The following is a 20,342-nucleotide window of genomic DNA, read 5'->3' on the forward strand; positions in this document are numbered from 1 at the left end:
TCGGTACACCAATTTAAAACTTTGTTTAGAGTATCACCCTACAGGAGCTGGCCGAGTTTGGTGTAGGTAGTTCGAAAGCTAGCCGTGTTATAAACCTCCAAAATTTATAATGGGAGTCTTTGGGGAAAAAAGGCCACTTTGAGACCCAGTACCTCAAGTACCGGTACTCGGATCGCTTAGAAAAGTAATAGCAACAAACTTCAGACCAGGATCTAAAACAGATCCGAATTCGGTGCATGTGGCTCAAAAGTCCTAGGAGGAGTTACTCTTGATAAATTTTTGTCTAAGCTTAAATAGGAAAACAGAACGTTGGCTTCTACAGTACAAAGCCAACATAATAAAGTCTTTTTTACGCTAGGAAGTAACCTTCAGAGGCTGTACTACTACTAATGTGTGTGTGTGTGTGTGTGTGTGTGTGTGTGTGTGTGTGTGTGTGTGTGTGTGTGTGTGTGTGTGTGTGTGTGTGCTTGTTCGTGTGTGTTTTGCAGGTGAAGCTGACCCGTCTGTCCTGGCAAAGTGTAACCCGTGCATGTCTAACCCCTGTATGAACCACGGCACTTGCCAGCTAGATTCAGCAGAACTGTATAAGTGCACGTGTGTAGAAGGCTTCAAGGTGAGCGGCATCCTGCTTATAGTTCTGCATTTATTTCCACCATTACAAACATTAAGAGAAAATATTAGAAAGATTCATTTTGGTTCTATTTGGTTCTATTCTTATTGACTACTATTAGACCAGTTTTTAGCCCTGTGGGAATTTCCCTATAAACACTTATTTATATAATTACACAGGGGAAGAACTGCGAGACTGCCCTCAACGCCTGCATTAGTAACCCGTGTGCTAATGGTGGAACGTGCCAAGTGACTGAAGAAGAAGATAGCTACATGTATGTGTTTGTTGTTAATACAGCACATCTGTGTTTTATTTATTTATACCACAGCAAATCTTTGCCCGTTTATACAGTAATTCAAAGTTATTAATATAAACAGTAGTAGAGAATCAACACCTACTGGTAATATCATAGTACAGGGACTGGCGATTTGCAGCGATAAAATGATCGTATATGTGAATGCAACTTTACATTATAACATCTGTCAACACCAGCTCTCTGCAGCTTGTAATGTTACGAAGAACCATGAAACAACGTATTATTAAATGTTACAGTTACCTCTGTCTATACTGACACTGGAGTCTCCTTTCAAAAACGCTGACTAAAAATGTCCTTACGGAAAACATCACCCTGAACATTTTTTTATGGTAGATCACCATCGAAGCCTTTGAGTAAGCTGTCGCTATAGAAACTATAATGCATTGACACAAGGACAATAATTTGCCTTGAAAACAAACTACTGTCTGAGTCATGGTTATAAAAAAATGAATCATCAATAAAATCGGGCTAATCGGCGTCAGGAATTTAGCAAAGCTGTGGTGTGAAATATTACAGTGATATGCATTAAGGGTTGTGTTTAAATCATTTCATTTATAAGTTCAAATAATGGTTACAGAAGTTTAATGGACTCATGTCTAGTAAACCATATTGTCCCAAATATACATAAAATGCCCTAACTGTAGCTTAAATCTCTAATCAGTGTTTCCTCCATCAGTTGTTCATGTCCGCTGGGATTCGAAGGCCAAAGATGTGAAATTAACATCGATGACTGTGAGGACAACGACTGCGAGAATGGAGCAACCTGCAAAGACGGTGTGAACAACTACACATGCTTGTGTGCACCTTATTACATAGGTACCCAATTTTCATTTGTTTAATGGTTTGGTTTTATAGAGTTGTGTTGCACCATTTGGTTTTAAACATGACCAAAAATATCACCAATTAAACACTTAATCTCTGATTAAAATTCTAACATGGCATTAATTCTCGATGCAAATGCATTTAGTGCTTTCAGACTACTTTTTTTTTTTACCTTCAAACACGTTAATTTTCACAATCTATTTTAACGCATGCCGGTTTAAATTTCACATATTTTAAACCACCTGAATTCCGATAATCAAAACCACTGTTTAAGATTTAAAGTGGAGCAACAGTAAACAAGTGGAGTTTCTGTAAACAACTCAAAGAAGGATACAGTTTTGGTTTGATTTTTTTTTTTTGTTGTTGGAAGGATTTTTCATTTAATCCAAGTTCATAATTTGTTGGTCTTATAATCAAATCGACATTAAAACCTGCATAGAAACCAAAGATGTTCAAAGGCTTAAATGTGTCATATACATCTGGCAGATGTAAAAATGTTGGCATATGAATAAAGAAAGGGTGCAATAAAAAGTATTAGAAACAGACTGTTCAAACAGATTGTGTGTGTGATCTCTCCATAATTTTTCATATCTACGTGTGTGTGTGTGTGTGTGTGTGTGTGTGTGTGTGTGTGTGTGTGTGTGTGTGTGTGTGTGTGTGTGTGTGTGTGTGTGTGTGTGTGTGTGTGTGTGTGTGTAGGAGAGATGTGCGAAGAACTGGAAGACGTGTGTGCTCCTGAACGCAGCCCCTGCAAGCACCAATCAACCTGTCTTATTACAGCAGCTGGCCCAAAGTAATAACATTTAGTATTAAATTCACTAAAGCAGACATCTTTTTAAAAGTTTTAACAACATTTTAACGGCCACCTGTTAAGATTCAGATGCGTGACAAATTTGTTGATGTGGGATGTTAACTGCTTAATTATATCATGCACAACACCTGCCTAGGAACATCTGTACTTTTTTATCCATTCACATATTTGTTTTTTTTTTTCTCTTTAATTTGTCACAAATCTGCATCTACAATGAGATAGAAATGTAAATAGTAAACCCCTTTATTTTATAAAGTACCACTTTATAGAAAAGTTTGGAATGAATTTTCTACATTGCTTTTCATTGCTAATGTGTGTGTGTGTGTGTGTGTGTGTGTGTGTGTGTGTGTGTGTGTGTGTGTGTGTGTGTGTGTGTGTGTGTGTGTGTGTGTGTGTGTGTGTGTGTTGGCAACAGGTGTGTGTGTGCGCCTGGGTATGTAGGAGATGACTGCAGTGTGGACTATGATGACTGTCAGGAACACAAGTGCCAGAACAATGCAGAGTGTATAGATGAGATCAACGGTTACTCTTGTGCTTGCACCCGAGGCTACAGGTCAGTCTAAGTGATGAAATATGGTACACTTACTGTACATCTGCCCTAAGAGCAAGTCAGTTAAAATATTCTAGCTGCTTTCTCTAAGCAAACATTTCAAAACACAGTGTTCTTAAATGTGTATAAATGTCTTCCTTTAAAATTTTTAACTAGGGATGCATGGATACTGTTAGTGATTTCAGTTTGATATCATGCTTGTGTTTATGTCCTGAAAATATACTGACGTGGTCTATTGAACAGTCGGCACGAAACAGACAAGTCTCGGGATTAATAACGGCAATCAGAACAAAGGAAAATGGCAAGCTGTGCTTTAGTGAACATCTCAAGAAGAAGAACTACTGTACAGCATTAGATTAGTGCAAGGTTTTGCAAATTGAGCACACAGAAATTTTCACAAGTGATGTACAGAGAAACGGCCAGGCATTAGAGCACTGTCTGTGAGCGCTGGGCACTGAGACTGCCGCACTTGCAGTGTCTCATCTTTGTTCATGAATAAAAGTCGCATTCACTCAAAAGCCATAACATGACTCATAGCACAAAGGGTTCATTTCTAGCATGACATGGCAGTGAACACTGTGTAGGCAAAAAAAAATAAAAAATCTACTGAATGTCACAGCCTGTATATTGTGTTGTTTTCCATGTTCAGCATCTCTCGGTCATTGACAGTAAGGAAGACAATGAAGCATACTATAAATTAAAAACAGAAATTAGCTTGTTGCCATTGAAACCCCACTCAATCCATAATAAATAGCTAGTCAATGCACTATGCACAATGCACAATGCCTATCGTTGCATCCCGGCTCAATCTATAATATCGTTAGAATTGGTGTGACTGGCAGGAATTTTCTATCCAGATAAATTAGATGTATTCAAAATCCACAACTAATAAATAAAATCTCTTGTTTTTATTTAGCGGGCAGCTGTGTGAGGTGGCTCCTGCACCTCGTTCCCCCTGCCAGCTGGCTGACTGCCAGAATGATGCACAGTGCGTGGAGCGAGCAGGACGGGCACTGTGCCAGTGTCTGCCCGGCTTTGGCGGACCGCGCTGTGAGAAGCTGGTCAGTGTCAATTTTGTGGACCGGGACTCATATCTACTGCTGAGCGACTTGAAGAACTGGCCTCAGGCCAACATCACCTTGCAGGTCTGATAACATAAACGCATGTTTGTCTGTTTATGTGGATTCCTCACTGTAGTTCATACACACACACATCTGTGTTTCACTGTAAGGTCTTGAGCTAAACACTGATTCATAATTACCTGATTTTTCAGTAGGCTTGGTTTATTATTTGCATTCCAACAGGGATGGTTTACTACCAACTAGCTATGACATGACAGCGATGAATTCCTGTTAGTTTATTTTAGCTAGGTAGCATTAGCAAGAAGGAATATAAACTTGTATGAATCTCACTAAAAGATGCAGTCTTGTATTAGCAGTGAAGATTCTTAATAGTTTTTTTTAAATATGACTTAAAATCATATCTGTTATCGCTCAGGTTAGCCAACTGGATAGCATTAGCAATACAGCAGATAAAGTTTCCTGACTTAAAATCCTTGTGGAATACAGTCACATTAACTCCATTTAGCTTGTATTAACAGTCAAGGTTATAAATACTTGAGAATTTGACCCAGTCCTCAGTGAGATTATCTCATTTTAAATAAATATACCAAGTTGTAATACCAAAGCGATATCTGCTTTCTTACATCCTAATGTTTCGTGTCTCTTTAAGGTGTCCACTGCAGAGGACAATGGCATCCTCCTGTATAATGGAGACAATGATCACATTGCTGTGGAACTCTTCCAAGGTCATGTCAAGGTCAGCTACGACCCAGGCAGTCAACCCGGGCATGCCATTTACAGGTATGTCAGTAAATAGAGACAATCTACAGAGCCAATAGAGTCCAGGGATATTTGATTTTTAATTTTTTTGCTGTCTTACTTTTCCCTGCTTTAAATAGCTTTAACCTCTAACTTAATTCCATCCCACTACTGCTGTTTTATTTCATTTTTTTTACTTTAATCTGTCACTTTTTTGTATTTAAATAATAACATTATTTCCCATTCACCATACTTCATACCTTATTAACTTATTCAGTGAAACGTTCTTTTTTAAATGTGATATATTTTCAGATTCTGATTTATTCATTCCTAAAAAGGAAAAAAATAATAATAACCATCAATGAGTGAATCAGTCTTATGAGTCAAACAGGCTTATGTAACTTGACTCAGCCAAAAATATCTAAGGTGTGATGTTGCTTCTGTCCCCATCCCCCATCCCCCCTCTTTTTCTCTTTTCATCTCTCTTTTGCTTTCTATCTCCAGCACAGAGACTATTAACGACGGTCAGTTCCACACGGTGGAATTGGTGACATTTGACCAGATGGTGAACCTGTCGATCGACGGCGGTGTGCCCACTACCATGGGCAGCGTGGGAACAGAGAGGCCCCTCAATGGAGACGCTCCGCTATACGTGGGGGGTAGGGGCCCAGCGCAGATACCTCGCTCCACTGCAGGCACTCGCAATTAACACTACTGTTAATCATCCCTATCCTAGACACCCCCTCTTACCATTTCCCCAGACTGTGTTTGCTATGGCCCATTTCCCTGTTTAAAAAAAACAAAAAAACAAAAAAACCTTTTAACTGCTTTTGCGTCATTAGATGCACAATTTTTATTAGCTCAGCAGACAATTGTTGTACAGTCCATAGTTTAAGTCCTTATCAGATACAGTCTATACTTCCAAAAAAAAAAAAACGAAAAAAGTACAGAACGATAAAAAGCTATTCTTGAGATCACACCATTACTGTCAAATTCTTGAAGTATCGTAAGTGTGAGGGATGCTAATTGTGGCAAAAGCGATGCAAATTGGTCTCAGATCTCAAAAGTGGCTTCGTGTGTTCTTATGTGTGACTTACTGTATACTTTGTGCTTTGCTGTTTATTGTTGCTTGCCTGTGCTGCAGGAATGATCTTGCACATTCCCCTGTCTTTGTATTATAAAGTCGCCGAGTCCCACACTATTGAATCTTGCTTTAAATCACGTGATCACATCCCATATTCCTAAAAGATAAAATATAGTAGCACTTAATGAATCCGGTCTTTATAATGTTATATACTATTTAGAACACCTTATAACTGTTCATACGTGGCTACGATTCAAAGTAAAGCATGAAAACATTACTTATGGGGTCTGGGGTTTTGTGCTCTTGTGAAGATGTGAAGAAAATTTCACTGTGGTCTAATAGTTTTTGGACAAAAGTAAAGGCTTTTGTATAAATTGCTCAAAGATTTTGTCACATGCATGACCGTTCACAGTATTTTTGACTGACGGTGTCGTAAGAACAATAAAAAATATTGTATATCACTCTTTTAACAATAAAACTATTAAATAAATAGTAGAATTTATAATTTAAATAGAAATAGGATTATCTGTGCAAGGAAAGGAAAAAATATAGAGGAAAAAAGACTACTAAGTTGTCTTAGACAGGATCATATAGACAAAAGTTCATGTGTGGAACACGGCTCTTTAAAATATTCCTTCCTCCCCTTTGCCATGCTTCATCTCTTATGTATTAAATGTGTACTCTTTCCATCCTGTTACCTCTCTGTTAATCATGCTCCTTGTTCCTTTTTGAATGGCAGGCATGCCCGTTGATGTGCACTCCTCCATAGCTCCACGAGCATGGCACATTCAGAACGGTTCCAGTTTCCATGGCTGTATTCAGAACCTGTACATCAACAACGAGCTGCAGGATTTCACCAAGACCCAGATGAAGCCTGGCGTGGTGCCCGGCTGTGAGCCTTGTCGAAAGATTTACTGTCTGCATGGAATCTGTCAACCAGATGCCGCTCTTGGCCCTGTTTGCCATTGTCAGCCAGGCTGGAGCGGTCAGCACTGTGATCAGCCCAATGCCAACCCATGCCAGGGCAACAAGTAAGTTTGCTCTCCAAAAATGGCAGTTTTCCCCAATTGCACACTTTATTCTAATACAAATTACAGTCATACTGTTTCTGTCACTTTTCTGTATGTGTATATATATATGTGTATGTATATATATATATATATATATATATATATATATATATATATATATATATATATATATATATATATATGTGTATACTCTCTAACCATTAGGCCACGACTGCCCTTAATATATATATATATATATATATATATATATATATATATATATATATATATATATTAAGGGCAGTCGTGGCCTAATGGTTAGAGAGTCTGATCCGTAACCCAGTCGAGTCTCAGCTCAGGCCGGTTCGAGTCTCAGGCCGGCCATGACTGAGGTGCCCTTGAGCAAGGCACCAAAACCCCCCAACTGCTCCCCGGGCGCCGCAGCATAAATGGCTGCCCACTGCTCCGGGTGTGTGTTCACGGTGTGTGTGTTTTCACTGCTGTGTGTGTGCACTTCGAATGGGTTAAATGCAGAGAACAAATTCTGAGTATGGGTCACTGTACTTAGCCGTATGTCACGTCACTTTATATATATATATATATATATATATACTGATTAAAAAAAAGTTACATTTTGTTGCATTTCGTATTGTGTACGGTTGTGTACAAACCAATCAAATTTACATTTGTAACGTAGCATAATTCTAAGTTTCTCAAACACGATGCCCAAGACTCATCGTTAATATGGAGGATAACGTCACCTGGATACTAAGAACTGATATAATCATAAAAGATTGTCCAGGTTTATTCACAATCTACTAGTACTGAACATGCTAACTGAATATTTCAAAAATCCCCAGACTCTGTGCTGTTGATAAAATGGTCAAGCACCGGTGCATCCAAGCCTCTGTGGTGCTCAAAAAACCCTGGAATTCTCAAGAATTTCACTATGTCCTGCCTGTTCCAGTAATCCCATGATACATTAACAACCACTCATTAGTTCTCGGTAACACGGGTTTAAATCCCAGGTGGTGAACCAACCCATCCACTGAAGGGTTAACTCTCAGTGCCAGTCATAATCCTGGGTAAAATGTGAGGGGTGCTGTAGTAACTCTAAACAATGAGCAGCTGAAACACAACAGCATTAATATCCACTTATTATGTAAGCAAAATATAATCAGTTTGGCCATAAAGAAAACACAATTTTTGCATTACAGTTGGATCTGTTTATCAGATCAACATTGCAAATGTCACTGAAGAACCTTTCATCTTACTGTAGGTGTGTACATGGAAAATGCATCCCGCTGGACATGCAGTCCTACCGCTGCGAATGCCAGGAAGGTTACCGCGGTGCTCTGTGTAACCAGCATGGAGAACTCTTCAACCCTTGCCGAAGGTTACAGTGCAAGCACGGCCGGTGCCAGATTTCAGACACGGGTGATGCGTACTGCCACTGTGATAGCGGATACACTGGAGAATTGTGTGATCAAGGTGAGAAATAACTAAAGTACCTGAATGTTTGTCAAAAAAAGTTATAATGAAAAAATAGAACATAAAAATCATAATAAAGCATAATAGAAGCCTTTGTTTTGTCACATATACAGTACAGCACTGTGAAATTTTTTCTTTGCTTATCCCATCTTTGGAGGTTGGTGTTAGAGCACAGGGACAGCCAATATACAGTGCCCATGGAGCAGAGAGGGTTAAGGGCCTTGCTCAAGGGCCCAAATGTTGCAGCGCCGGAGCTTGAACCCTGAGCCTTTACCGCTGCCTCAAATACTATAATAAGCCCATAATAATAATAATATAATATATTAATAAAGTTGCCAAAGTAGTCACATTCCCAATGTCAAGGCACTGTGGTTGTGTCTTAAAGCATACACTGTACACTATATAGTATATGGAATATGTGTTACACTTGTGTTGAGTTATTGCAAAGACTTGGCTCTTTCATTGGTAGCCACTTTAAAATGCTTTGGTTGAGAGAGCTAGATAAGATAAAGAGACTGATGCAGCAGAGCTTTAATTCTGTAAGTAGATGAGATGCAGTAACTGATTGGTATTGTGTGTAATGTAGGAAACTGAAAATAGATCTAGGGTTAGGATTTATGGAACTAATTTCTAAATCAATCTAGGATTACCTCCAGAGGTTGTGGGGATTGATCCCTGCCTCCAACCTGTGATTGTGTCTCCAGTTTCCTTGCCAATTCCAATAATATTCTCTGGAGGCTTACTTGCATCTCGAAATTGCCTGTAGTGCGTGGTGTTTGTGTTTTAATGGGTTGGCACCATGTCCAGGGTGTCCCGCACCTTGTGCCTCAAAACCTCTGAGCTATTTCATGACCCTGTGTATGTTAAGCACGGTATCTTTCTACATATCGGTTCTATACACATGTATATTCTTTTCTGTTTAGAGTCAGAGTGTCGCGGTGAGGCAGTGCGGGACTTCTACCAGGTGCAGCGCGGCTATGCGATCTGTCAGACGACACGCATGCTGTCGTGGGTGGAATGCAGTGGAGCATGCCAGCCAGGAGCCTGCTGTGCCAGCCAGAGGACCAAGCGCCGCAAATACACATTCGAGTGCAGCGATGGCACCTCGTTCAGCGAAGAGGTGGAAAAAAGCATCAAGTGCGGCTGTGTGGGCTGCATGTAGTGCAGAGAAGAGAGGCAGAGAGTTAGGAAGAGATAGGCAGAAAGAGAGAAAGGCAGAGAGATAAAGAAAGAAAGAGAGATGACACGAGTCAGAGAGTATACAGAAATATATAATAAAACTATATATTATGGACAACGTTTGTAAAATAGAGGACTTTTTTCTCCCTCCGTGAACTCCAAAAGGGTGTACGGCATAAGACAGAGCCAAAAAAAAAAAAAAACAACAACAAAAATACACAAAAACAAACAAAAGTATGTTGTATCTGTGAAACAAAAAAAAACCCACGGTGGCTGAGAAGTCATGAGGTGTCGCACGATATCCATTCGTTTCCTTCTTTCCATCCATTTGCTAGGCCTCAGTTAGCCTCAGAGCAACCAGCAGAGAGGTTAAAGCTTTCTCGGGTTGAGCACTAGAGAAGCATGTGGATGAAGAAACGAGGCTTTTTTCCTTTCTGCATAAGCAGCGCAGGGGCTGTCCCCTTTGTAAATGAGTGTCTCGGTAACACCAATGACGCACAGTCTCACCACTGTCAATAACACTGAACTTTTCTATAAAGTACCTCTACATCTACATACACACACACGCACACACACATCTACAGACATAATCTATATTATAGACGATGTATACTGACTAATCGACCGTACTGGACCATGTCCAAACAAGTACAGCATTAGATATGATGCTTCAGGCATGTTGGGCTAACAAGTGAGTAGCTTTGAGAAGCTAGAGAAAAAAAAATCATCCAGAGAGAGCAGGACAAGAGATAATATCTTAGAGCATGTGCTCCTAACATCCGAGCTAAACAAAGCTAGCTACCTGTTGTGCTTAGCCTCGCATTAACGGTATTGAGAGCACAACCTTCTGGTGCCATTAACTTGTACATCGACTTACACAAGAGGGTTTATCAACATTCAGAATCTTCCACAGAATGTCTTGTGAAGGTTTGGGCCCTAGATCTTTTTATATCTTCACGCTAATACGTGGATGATAGTTTTCTTACCCCCCCCCCCCCCCCCCCCCCAGTGTGTTTCTTGCACATTTGTCTTACAGTGTAAACGGAACGTATATTCAGATGATAGTACTGAAAAAAATCTAATTAAAACAACATCGTGGTGACCATCACCACACAAGAACTGTCGTTAAAGTTTTCAAGACCCCAAAGTAAAGTCAATTGTGTTGCTTCTTTAGTTCGTATCAATGAATTCTGGTAGGTGTTTAATGAATAGCGCTTTTCGTTTTCTTTCCTCCTCAGGATTCTCCATATACGCCACTGTATTTGTACAGCTGAGTGCTATTACTACATCAGACACTATACACACCAGCCGATAGTGTTGCGTGAACACCGTTTACCCAGCATGCATTGCGTTTCCCTTTCCCTCAATGTGAGCAGAAGGAATCTTATGTCCTCCTCTCGAAGCCTGCAGTATTACTTGTGCAAATTTTTTTTTGTGCATGTTTGAAAAACTAATCTAAACATCGTTATTACTCGTTTTTTTTTTTTTTTTCTAATTTCAATGCTTTTTCGCATTGCTTTCTTTGACATTTTGTTTCCTGATGTAACCTAACTCATTTAGCCCTCTCTTTATAGAGAAATGCCTAACAGATTCTAATATATATTTGTATTTTTTTCTTTTGGTATAGTATTTTTATATGTTAAAAGAGTTAAGCTGTGTTGTTGTTTTTTATTTTTTATTTTTATTTTATTTTTTTTTTTGGAAGTTACAGTACTGTTGGAAAAAAAAGGCAGAATGACATTTGGCAGACTTTATTTTATTTTATTTTTTTTTTTAACTCTACTTATAGCAAGCTAAACTAGATTGAAATTGGCCAAGATAAAATAAAAAAAATCCCAATGGCCTCGTTCTAATAGGAGCCAGTATTGATTTAGGGGAAAATTTAATCTTGTATATGTTGTCTTCCATTTGTATATTACATCTAATACTGTGTTGTTGTTTTTTATTATTTTTTTTTCTTCATTTTAATTTATTTTATCTAAAGCCTTCCTGCTCTAGAAGTGGCAAAATAACGTTACAGATTTGAGGAAAAAAAAATTCTTCCTTTCTTTTTTTTATTTTTATTTTTTTCAAATGAGCATCAAAATAAAAAACCTTTCTTTAAACCTTTGTATTTATGATATCGACATTATTATTATTAAAGCTAGAAAGGGCTGCCTAACACATTCCGGTTTCCCAAACCAGAGAGTTGAGAGGCTTAAACACAACTGCGAGCAGAAAAGATTGTACCTCTGACTTTTTTGTTGTTATTATCATTTTTTTTGTAGAGTTTAACTTGTGTTATTACTTTTGTTTCCCAAAAAAATCCCTACACAGAATGCATATTTAAGGTTACTCTGTGCTAATTGCTTGCTCGGTCAGCATCACCCAAGCATAGGTGCCAACATCACAGACTTTTTTTTTATAGCGGCCTACTCTTTAGTGAAGTGCTTTTAGGACTGACTTTTAACGTGTCTGCTATCTGAAAGTCATTTCCTTTTTTTTTATTATTATTTTGTTTTCTTTTTGTGAATGGTGACACATTTTATCCTGCATTTTTCTGCTACTGTGGAAGCTTAAGCACTCGTTTTTATAACCCCGTTCAAGCCTTGTCCTCTCATAGTGCTTCTTCTTTACTGAACAGCGCGGCTGTTAGATGTAAGTGAACTCTTAATCCATGAAGGTGTGTTGCATGGTTTCAATGCACTTTCCATGCTTTCCGTCTCGCTCTCCAGTCATTTTCCCCTCAAGACTTTAAGATCCTGTCATAAACCCTCTATTTTCCTAAGCTATACTCCTGAACATGTATTGTGAACAATGCAGTGTTTCTGTTGTACTGATTTTTTTTTTAAGTGCTGCAAGAGCTCTTAAATGTTCGCTAACTATCAAATGTGCTTCTGTTGCTTTTTGTGCGTCTCTGGGATTCGATGGTTATAATTGATCATTGCAGTAAATCTGAATGTAAGTAGTGCCACCGACAAAATGTTTACCGAAAACTCCACCCTTTTCATTCATTAAAAATGTGTGTGCTTTTATTATGTAATACTGTGTATGCTACTTCTTTTCGATATTTCTGTATGCACTTGTACACTAAGGTTTCAATTCTGAGCCAAAAAAAAAAAACTTTATGAATGAAATAAAGACCATCATGTAGTTTATTTTATCATGCTGGTATATAAAAAAAAAAAAAAAAAAAAAAAAAAGTTTTAGGCTGAATAATTTAGAATCAGAATTCTAAAGAAAAGAAAGAAAACAAAAAAATTGGACAAAAGTATAATTACATGTAATAATCAATAATTGTAATATAAATTTAAATTCAATGAAAAATAATATTAAATATGTAATCATCATCGGGGGGCACGGTGGCTTAGTGGTTCGATTCCTGCCTCCGCCTTGTGTGTGTGTGTGGAGTTTGCATGTTCTCCCGTGCCTCGGGGGTTTCCTCCGGGTACTCCGGTTTCCTCCCCTGGTCCAAAGACATGCATGGTAGGGTGATTGGCATCTCTGGAAAAAATTGTCCATAGTGTGTGAGTGAATGAGAGTGTGTGTGTGCCCTGTGATGGGTTGGCACTCCATCCAGGGTGTATCCTGCCTTGATGCCCGATGACGCCTGAGAAGTTCAGATAAGCGGTATGAAATGAATGAATGTAATCATCATTAAAAATAACAATAATAATAATAATAATAATAATAATAATAATAATAATAATAATAATAATAATAATAATAATAATGATGATAATAATAATAATAATAATAATAATAATAATAATAATAATAATAATAATAATAATAATAATAATAATAAAGAACACTTGAAATGGTTAAATCTAGAATTTTGTTATGCCTAATTCTACATTTCTTAATAGAAGGGAAAAAAGGAAATGGAAATAAATCGTAATTTGCTGTACAACAAAGTGGGAAGCTGTACAAAGTATGGGAAAATATAACACATGACTACATTTCAAAATGATATCACAGTGTTTATAGTCAGAATGATTCACATTATAAAAATACAAATAAATAAATTCATATAAAATAGGAGATTTGGGGGATTTCCTTACTAGACCGTTTGTAAATCCCGTTACCACTCTCAGAGTCAGGACCCAAAGTTTGGAAAACTCAGCTTTAAAGCTTTTCAGTAATATTTTATACCGTCCATAGGCTCCTTTTTTCTGATTGTTTCACACAAAAATGCTTTTCTGAAAATCTGATCTGTGGAGTTACAGAGTTTTTTGTGATCTTACGGAAAAACTACTTTAAAGGTTTTTTTTATTTTAAGCTCCAACCAGTCTCATATGAAATGACTTTCTATGAAAGCTGTACTCGTGTGACACCAATACACACATGAATCTGGGAATATACACATAATTGTACATAAACATAAGTATCTGTAAAATCAATGCCTTAATTTACTCAATTTTGCGCGTGCATACATTCTCAGTGGCCACGAAATTAATACAATTAAACAGAACAAGAAACTGTTCAAACCTTATACTATAAACCTAAATAAAAATAAAAGTGCACAGGTTTAGAACGGTGTGAAAGTTGTTGCAAAGGATGTCTTAAATGCAGCTAGGAACAGAAATGTTTATCACACAATAAGCCATTTTTTATCACAAGACTTTTTTGATAAATGATGAAGATGAATTAGTTCGTCAATCGGTGTAAATGGGCTTCTGTTAATGTAATACCTGCCCTTTAGAATTATAATTGGCATTTTCATATGAATTTCAGATAAAAGTGTAATATTAATTAAATGTGACACCAACCTTTTTTTTTGCATATTTAGATAGAAATTATGTGTATATTCTTTAAGGGAAAAACAAAACAACACAAACAAAAACCTCAGTGTACATATTTTATCCTGCTGTCAAGTTTTTCCGAAGACCCAAGAAAGAGAAAGTTTTGTAATTGCTGGTTAATATTACTGAAGAATCTTCTAATATTTGTCTGAAAGGGACCTTGTGGTGGATTCAGACTTTTGGCTCCTACTGTACTGCCAAGACTCAGTCGAGGTCTAAGGATACTCGATCTACTGAATCTAAAATTAGAATGTTGTTTACTTTGAGAATTAATCATGGTGGCAATGTCTAAACAGATTGCTGAAAACAGAGAGGAAAACTAACAATACAGACCGCTTCCTGACGCTCAAAAGACTCGTCAAGAAGCATGGAGTTCACAAGAGGCTACCTGCCTATGGAATGGGAAGAGCGGTGGAGAAGAGAGAAAGAGCGAAGGAAAAAAGTAATGGAGGAAGGAGGGGAAGAGTTTGATAGAGAGAGCAAGAAGTTAACTTGGATAAAAGCTTACAATGACCGAAGAATGGGGATGAAGGAAAAGGAGGACGTAAAGAATGAAAGAATGATTCAGGACACAATAAAGAAGTGGGATGATGAACAAGAACCAGAGAAGTGCACAAGAGAGACTCACTCATCTGAGGTCTTCCAAGCGATGGAGGAGCTGAGGTGTTGTTCTGTCCTTACTGACCTGATTGTAAATATTAAGCATGGACATACTATCCATGCTCACTCTTTAGTCCTGGCTGCTGTAAGTTCTCTCATCTTAGAGATGCTCCAGAAAAGGAATGAGCAGAACGAGAGAGAAATATGTTTATGTGTTGATCCTGAGGTATCTGATTTGGGCATAAATGCAGTGTTGGAGTTTGCCTACACTGGAGCCATCTCTGATTTGAACAGAAGATCTTTAGCACAGATTCAAGCTGCTGCTCTATATCTGGGAGTTACCAGGGTTTTGGAGCTTTGTAAAGAAGAAGAGGAAAGAGAGAGAAGGAAATATGCAGAGAAGAATCAGAGGAAAAATGTTGGTGAAGAGCACAGAAAGGTCACTCTTCAGAGCATCAGGCAGCTGAGGCAAGATAAAGTGGGCTGTGATGTGGAGCTGGAGGCTGAAGGAAGAACATTTCATGGTAAAGATATGCCACAATATCAACCATTGGCCAACAGTGTCCAATCTTATCCGGAAAGGACCGATGTGGGTGCAGGATTTTATTCCAACCAAGCAGAAGCCACACCTGATTCCTTCTGTTTAATCAGCTGTTCTTGGCTTTGACTCTGATGTGGCTTCTGTTTGGTTGGAATAAAAACCTGCACCCACAACAACCCTTTCCGGATAAGATTGGACACCTCTGCTACAGGCTATAGGTTTATTTTAGTTGTGTTTACATAATAATATTTATATACAAGAAAAATGGTAGCTCAATAGAACAAGGGCTAAAGGCACACCTCAGATGTTTCAAACTCATTACAAATAGACCACATTATGTCTAGAACAAGTTCAAAAAACAACAAAATCTCTTTCTTAGACCACTAATACACATAGAATTCCTCTTAAATGCGTTACTTTATCAACATTTATCTGCAAACATAAGTACATAAGTCAATTCTCAATGCAAGGCCAATTCTATTCATTTTTGCTATACAATAAAGACATTTGTGGTCGAGATCAAAAAATAAAAAGAATACGGATAAGACTTGCAACTTTCACTTCCTATTATTTATTTATAGATATGTAATGCAACTTTTTTTTAGCTGAGCAAAAAGTAAATCAAAGTAAATAACATTTTAAGTTGTGTCTCAGTCAGCTCTCTAACTCCTTAGGAAGTGAATCTAGAAACTAGTTGGGTTACTGATAAAGGCTCTGGCTCAACACACATTGGGATGAAGTTTTTATGGCATATAAATTCATTAGCTTAATCACATTTCTGTCCATAAGGGAACATTTTTAGGATCGATGCTCCTTGATCTGTGTAAAGCATTGTGAGATTTTTTTTACTTAGGGAATATACATTTAAGACAGCCCTTAAAATGTCCGACTCCCCTATCAGTGCTCTAACTAATCTGGCAGCAATCCACTGACATCAATTGCTGCATTCTTCTTCTGTGATACTTTTTGTTTCTCATGTGATCCCAAATATTGGAACATTGTAGTAGTAACACATCTAAATATCATAAAATGACAGCTTAGGCTCTGATCTATATGTTTAATTTTTGAACTCAATTCCAAATGACTTCAGTCTACAACAACAAATTGTAAATCATTTACAAAACTCATGTGCAGTGCTTTACCAGCATTGAAACTTCAAATAAATATTCAGTTATTTTGAAGAGTCATGGTTTGAAAAGAGTTAAATTTTAGCTTATCCAATGAAGAATTTAATATATTATCAGTAGCTGAGTTCAGTTCAGTTTGTTGCTCCATATAGTGAAATAGAGATTTATTTATTTATTTTTTTTGTGAATTCAATTATGTTCCCCAAGAGAACCTTTATAGGGCCCCATATGTGACATGTGACATGTATTTGATACACTCTAACATACATATACTCTTAAAAATGTATCTAGAACCCTTGTTCGGCTTGTTTCTCTGTTGGAAAACAATGTTATTGTTAATGTATAGAAAACTACAATGGAGTTTCGCTATGAAAGTAGGTTACAAGTATAACTAGGAAGATATAATATATTGGATAGTTCAATGCCCTTTATTTACATTTTTTTGTCAATTTTCAGCACACAGAGTCATTCTGAGCGCCAATAGCGACTACTTCCGTGCCATGTTCTGCAGTGGTATGAAGGAGACACACCAGACCTCAGTGTCCCTGCTAATGATAGGAGCACCTGAACTAGAAGCCCTTCTTCACTGCTGCTACAGTGGACATCTGTTTCTTGATTGGGGCTGTGTTTTTGAGCTCACCTCCACCGCTCTTCAGTTCCAGTTCCAACCCGCTCTGTCACTCTGTCTCAACTATTTGGAACAGAAAATGGATGTCAACAACTGTCTGGATGTGGTTGCCTTTGCTGAGGCGTATATGATTAGTGACTTGCTTGAAACAGCTGAAGACTTTGTTCTCATGCACTTCCAGGAAGTTACGGCAACTCCAAAGTTCCTGGAGCTGCCGACAGAGAAACTGTTAGACCTTCTGAGACGTGACGCCTTGTGCGTTCAGTCTGAACTGGCAGTCTTCAGGGCAGTGGTAGCATGGATCGAGGCTGAACCAACCCAAAGGCTGTGTCAAGCCCAGGAAGTAATGACAGGTGTGCGCTTTCCACTCATGACCTTCCGTGAGTTTCGTGAGGTCCGAGCTGTTAACCTGCAGATGGAGTGTAGTGGTTGTGATGATGTATATCTGTACCACACAGCACTAAAAGAATTTGGATTTGGAGACTCCAGTCCTGTAGTTCAGCACCGCATACGTTACCCCAAAGATGTTCTTCTTGTTGTTGGAGGCGATCAATTAAATCAAGATGAAGGCCAAAGGCTTCCAAGTAAGCAGATGTGGTTTGCTAACTCCCTGCGTAGCGGTACAGGGTTGGTTAAGGATATGGAGTGGAGGATCCTGGGTGAGATGCCAGAGCAAGCCAGGTTTAGGCATGGAATCAGCGTACTCCACAAAAAGCTCTATGTGGCAGGAGGCTGCTATTACTATTCTAAGGCAGACACAATGAAATCTGCATACAGGTATGTCATAGTTAAGACATGACAAAGGTTTGACATCCCAAACTTACTAAAAAGCACCACACGTGGTTTATAGACTATTTGGATTGTGTGCAAGTGTTTTTCCATATGTAATTTGTCACACTATTTACTTTTCATAAAACAACAACTGTAATTCAAAGGTATTTGGAATTGGCATAAAAATAAAGAGCAAAAGTGTAACATGCTCCATGTTGATGAGGCATTAAAGTTAAATCTTTTTTTTTTTTACACAATTGTAAATGGTTTATAATTATAAACCATAAACCATATAACTTTATAATTTATGGTTAGCCTGATGTTGTTTTTTGTACAGTGTGATAAAAACATTAAATAGTGATGTGATTTTTATCTCAAACTAATAATCACTACATAAGGGTTAATAGTGCACTCTTTTGTTTTGTGTTTGTTTCTATCGTGTCCTACTCTATTTTTTTCTTATGCATAATGCACACATACAAAAACTGACACAGGTATGACCCTGTAAACAACTCATGGGACAGACTGTCAGATATGCAGGAGCACAGGAGTAACTTTACCATGGTGGTGAGGGAGGGCAGTCTGTACGCTATTGGAGGAGACAGGGATATCAGGACTAATTTGGACAGTGTGGAAAAATACTCAGTTGAAACGGACACCTGGAGGTAAGAGACTACCTTTACTTAGTGTATGTAAGTGTACTCAAATTTCCCTAGTAATCATAATAAATCATCAGGAGACTAAGGGACAGCAAAACAAATATGTTTCGTAACAAAGGTATACAGTTTACACACACATGTAAAACCACAGATGTTTAAATTATGTTTACTTGGAATGAACAGTGAGACTGCAGACAACAATATCCACTACTGGTTTATTTTTAAAATCTAAAAAGTTCACCAGTGATTTTAACAGAGCTTAATTATTGCTGAATTGGATTTCACAAACAAAAGAAAGCTTCTGTGTTTTATTTTAGCTTCACACATTCGTTGGACCAGCCTCTGAGTGGCCACGCAGCTGTCGTCTGGGGAGGAGAGATTTTTATCTCAGGAGGGTTTAATTTAAAATACCAGTGCCTGGTGTCCATGTTCCTCTACCATCCAGAACAAGGGACGACTTATCTGGCGGACATGGCGCATGATCGAGCTCAGCACTGCATGGAAAACGTGGCCCAGGGCTTCTACGTGGCCGGAGGAGTGTGTAACTTGCGAGAGTTTTACACTGACCAGTTGTCCTGTGAAAGCTATGACCCTATAAATGATACGTGGACTGCATTCACACCACTTCCTCTCTGCCATGTTGGAGCTGCCTCGGCTGTCCTGGAGGGGAAGTTGTATGTGCTGGGTGGGTATTCACAAGAAGATTTCAGTGAGGCTAGACTGGTGCATCGCTATGACCCAGGAACTCAGAGGTGGGAGAATATGGGCAAGATGGCCGGCCCTGTCACAGACATTCGGGCTTGTTTACTCCACTTACCTGCTCATTTAAGAAGGTCAAATTGACAGAAAGATTTGGAAAAGACCTATTGATTTTAAAACAATAAAATTACATGTTATATATTTTCCTTAATTACTAGTATAAACCTGTTTCTGAAGACAGGTAGTGTAGTGTCCATAGTGTGTGAATGTGTGTGACTGTGCCCTGCAATGGATTGCCACCCTGGCCAGGGTGTCCCTTGCCAGGTTATGCATGACTCTGTGCAGGATAAGCAGCATAGAAGATGTATGGATTTATGGATGGATGGATGGATGGAGCCACTTTGCAACCTCATAGAGCCTAAAAGATAAATAATGTAAACATAATTTCAAAAATATTGAATTAAATACACTTATGTACATGATTAATTAAGCACATGATTATGACCTTAATGTTTGAATTAATTAATTTGGCTATATTGTCTCACTTTAAAAAAAAAAAAATTTTCAAAGTGATCATTTTGAGTTTTGAGCACATATTGTTAATAAACACTGTATTGCAGTTAAATACATCAGTTATGCTATATTTAATTTAAAATATTTTAAACTCCATGAAGAAGAAAAAAATCCATAAATCAGTAGAACTGCATCTTTTTTATTTTAAAAAGCACTATATTCTTAGTCAGTGTGATGATGCATGTCTACTATATTAAAAGCTTTGAGCATAAGATAACTGTTCTGTAAATCTTATATAGAAAGTAAACTACAAATTGTTTCATGACT

At 38.0% G+C, this 20,342-nt stretch overlaps 2 protein-coding genes across 4 annotated transcripts in view; both read left to right on the plus strand.

Moving 5' to 3' along the window:
- slit1a (slit homolog 1a (Drosophila)) overlaps positions 1 to 12,715 on the plus strand; it is a 90,551-nt gene extending 77,836 nt beyond the window's left edge. The window contains exons 27-37 of one of the 3 annotated variants that reach the window (XM_027176258.2): positions 489 to 613; positions 790 to 884; positions 1,603 to 1,700; positions 2,448 to 2,541; positions 2,975 to 3,112; positions 4,026 to 4,254; positions 4,841 to 4,971; positions 5,434 to 5,624; positions 6,753 to 7,044; positions 8,303 to 8,514; positions 9,438 to 12,715. In XM_027176258.2, the coding sequence (XP_027032059.2) occupies positions 489 to 613; positions 790 to 884; positions 1,603 to 1,700; positions 2,448 to 2,541; positions 2,975 to 3,112; positions 4,026 to 4,254; positions 4,841 to 4,971; positions 5,434 to 5,624; positions 6,753 to 7,044; positions 8,303 to 8,514; positions 9,438 to 9,676 (1,844 nt within the window). In that variant the 3' untranslated portion in view covers positions 9,677 to 12,715. Of the gene's footprint in view, positions 1 to 488; positions 614 to 789; positions 885 to 1,602; positions 1,743 to 2,447; positions 2,542 to 2,974; positions 3,113 to 4,025; positions 4,255 to 4,840; positions 4,972 to 5,433; positions 5,625 to 6,752; positions 7,045 to 8,302; positions 8,515 to 9,437 lie in introns of all 3 variants that reach the window. The other 2 variants (XM_027176256.2, XM_027176257.2) reach the window with 2 other exon arrangements.
- Positions 12,716 to 14,667: 1,952 nt separating this feature from the next.
- On the plus strand, positions 14,668 to 20,342 carry si:ch211-63p21.8 (kelch-like protein 33). Its single transcript, XM_027176254.2, has 4 exons — positions 14,668 to 15,601; positions 17,202 to 18,150; positions 18,639 to 18,809; positions 19,121 to 20,342. Exons 1-4 carry the CDS (start codon positions 14,845 to 14,847, stop codon positions 19,644 to 19,646), a joined length of 2,403 nt encoding a protein of 800 aa, XP_027032055.2. The 5' UTR covers positions 14,668 to 14,844; the 3' UTR covers positions 19,647 to 20,342.

The sequence above is a fragment of the Tachysurus fulvidraco genome, chromosome 7, assembly GCF_022655615.1.
Source record: "Tachysurus fulvidraco isolate hzauxx_2018 chromosome 7, HZAU_PFXX_2.0, whole genome shotgun sequence".
Lineage (NCBI taxonomy): Eukaryota > Metazoa > Chordata > Actinopteri > Siluriformes > Bagridae > Tachysurus > Tachysurus fulvidraco.

Excerpts from the sequence above, each read along its gene's own strand:
- si:ch211-63p21.8 (XM_027176254.2), top strand. The coding sequence starts at position 14,845 with ATGGAGTTCACAAGAGGCTACCTGCCTATGGAATGGGAAGAGCGGTGG. Across the intron at positions 18,151-18,638 it reads ACAATGAAATCTGCATACAG|GTATGACCCTGTAAACAACT; the intron begins GTATGTCATAGT and ends AAACTGACACAG. Across the intron at positions 18,810-19,120 it reads GTTGAAACGGACACCTGGAG|CTTCACACATTCGTTGGACC; the intron begins GTAAGAGACTAC and ends GTTTTATTTTAG.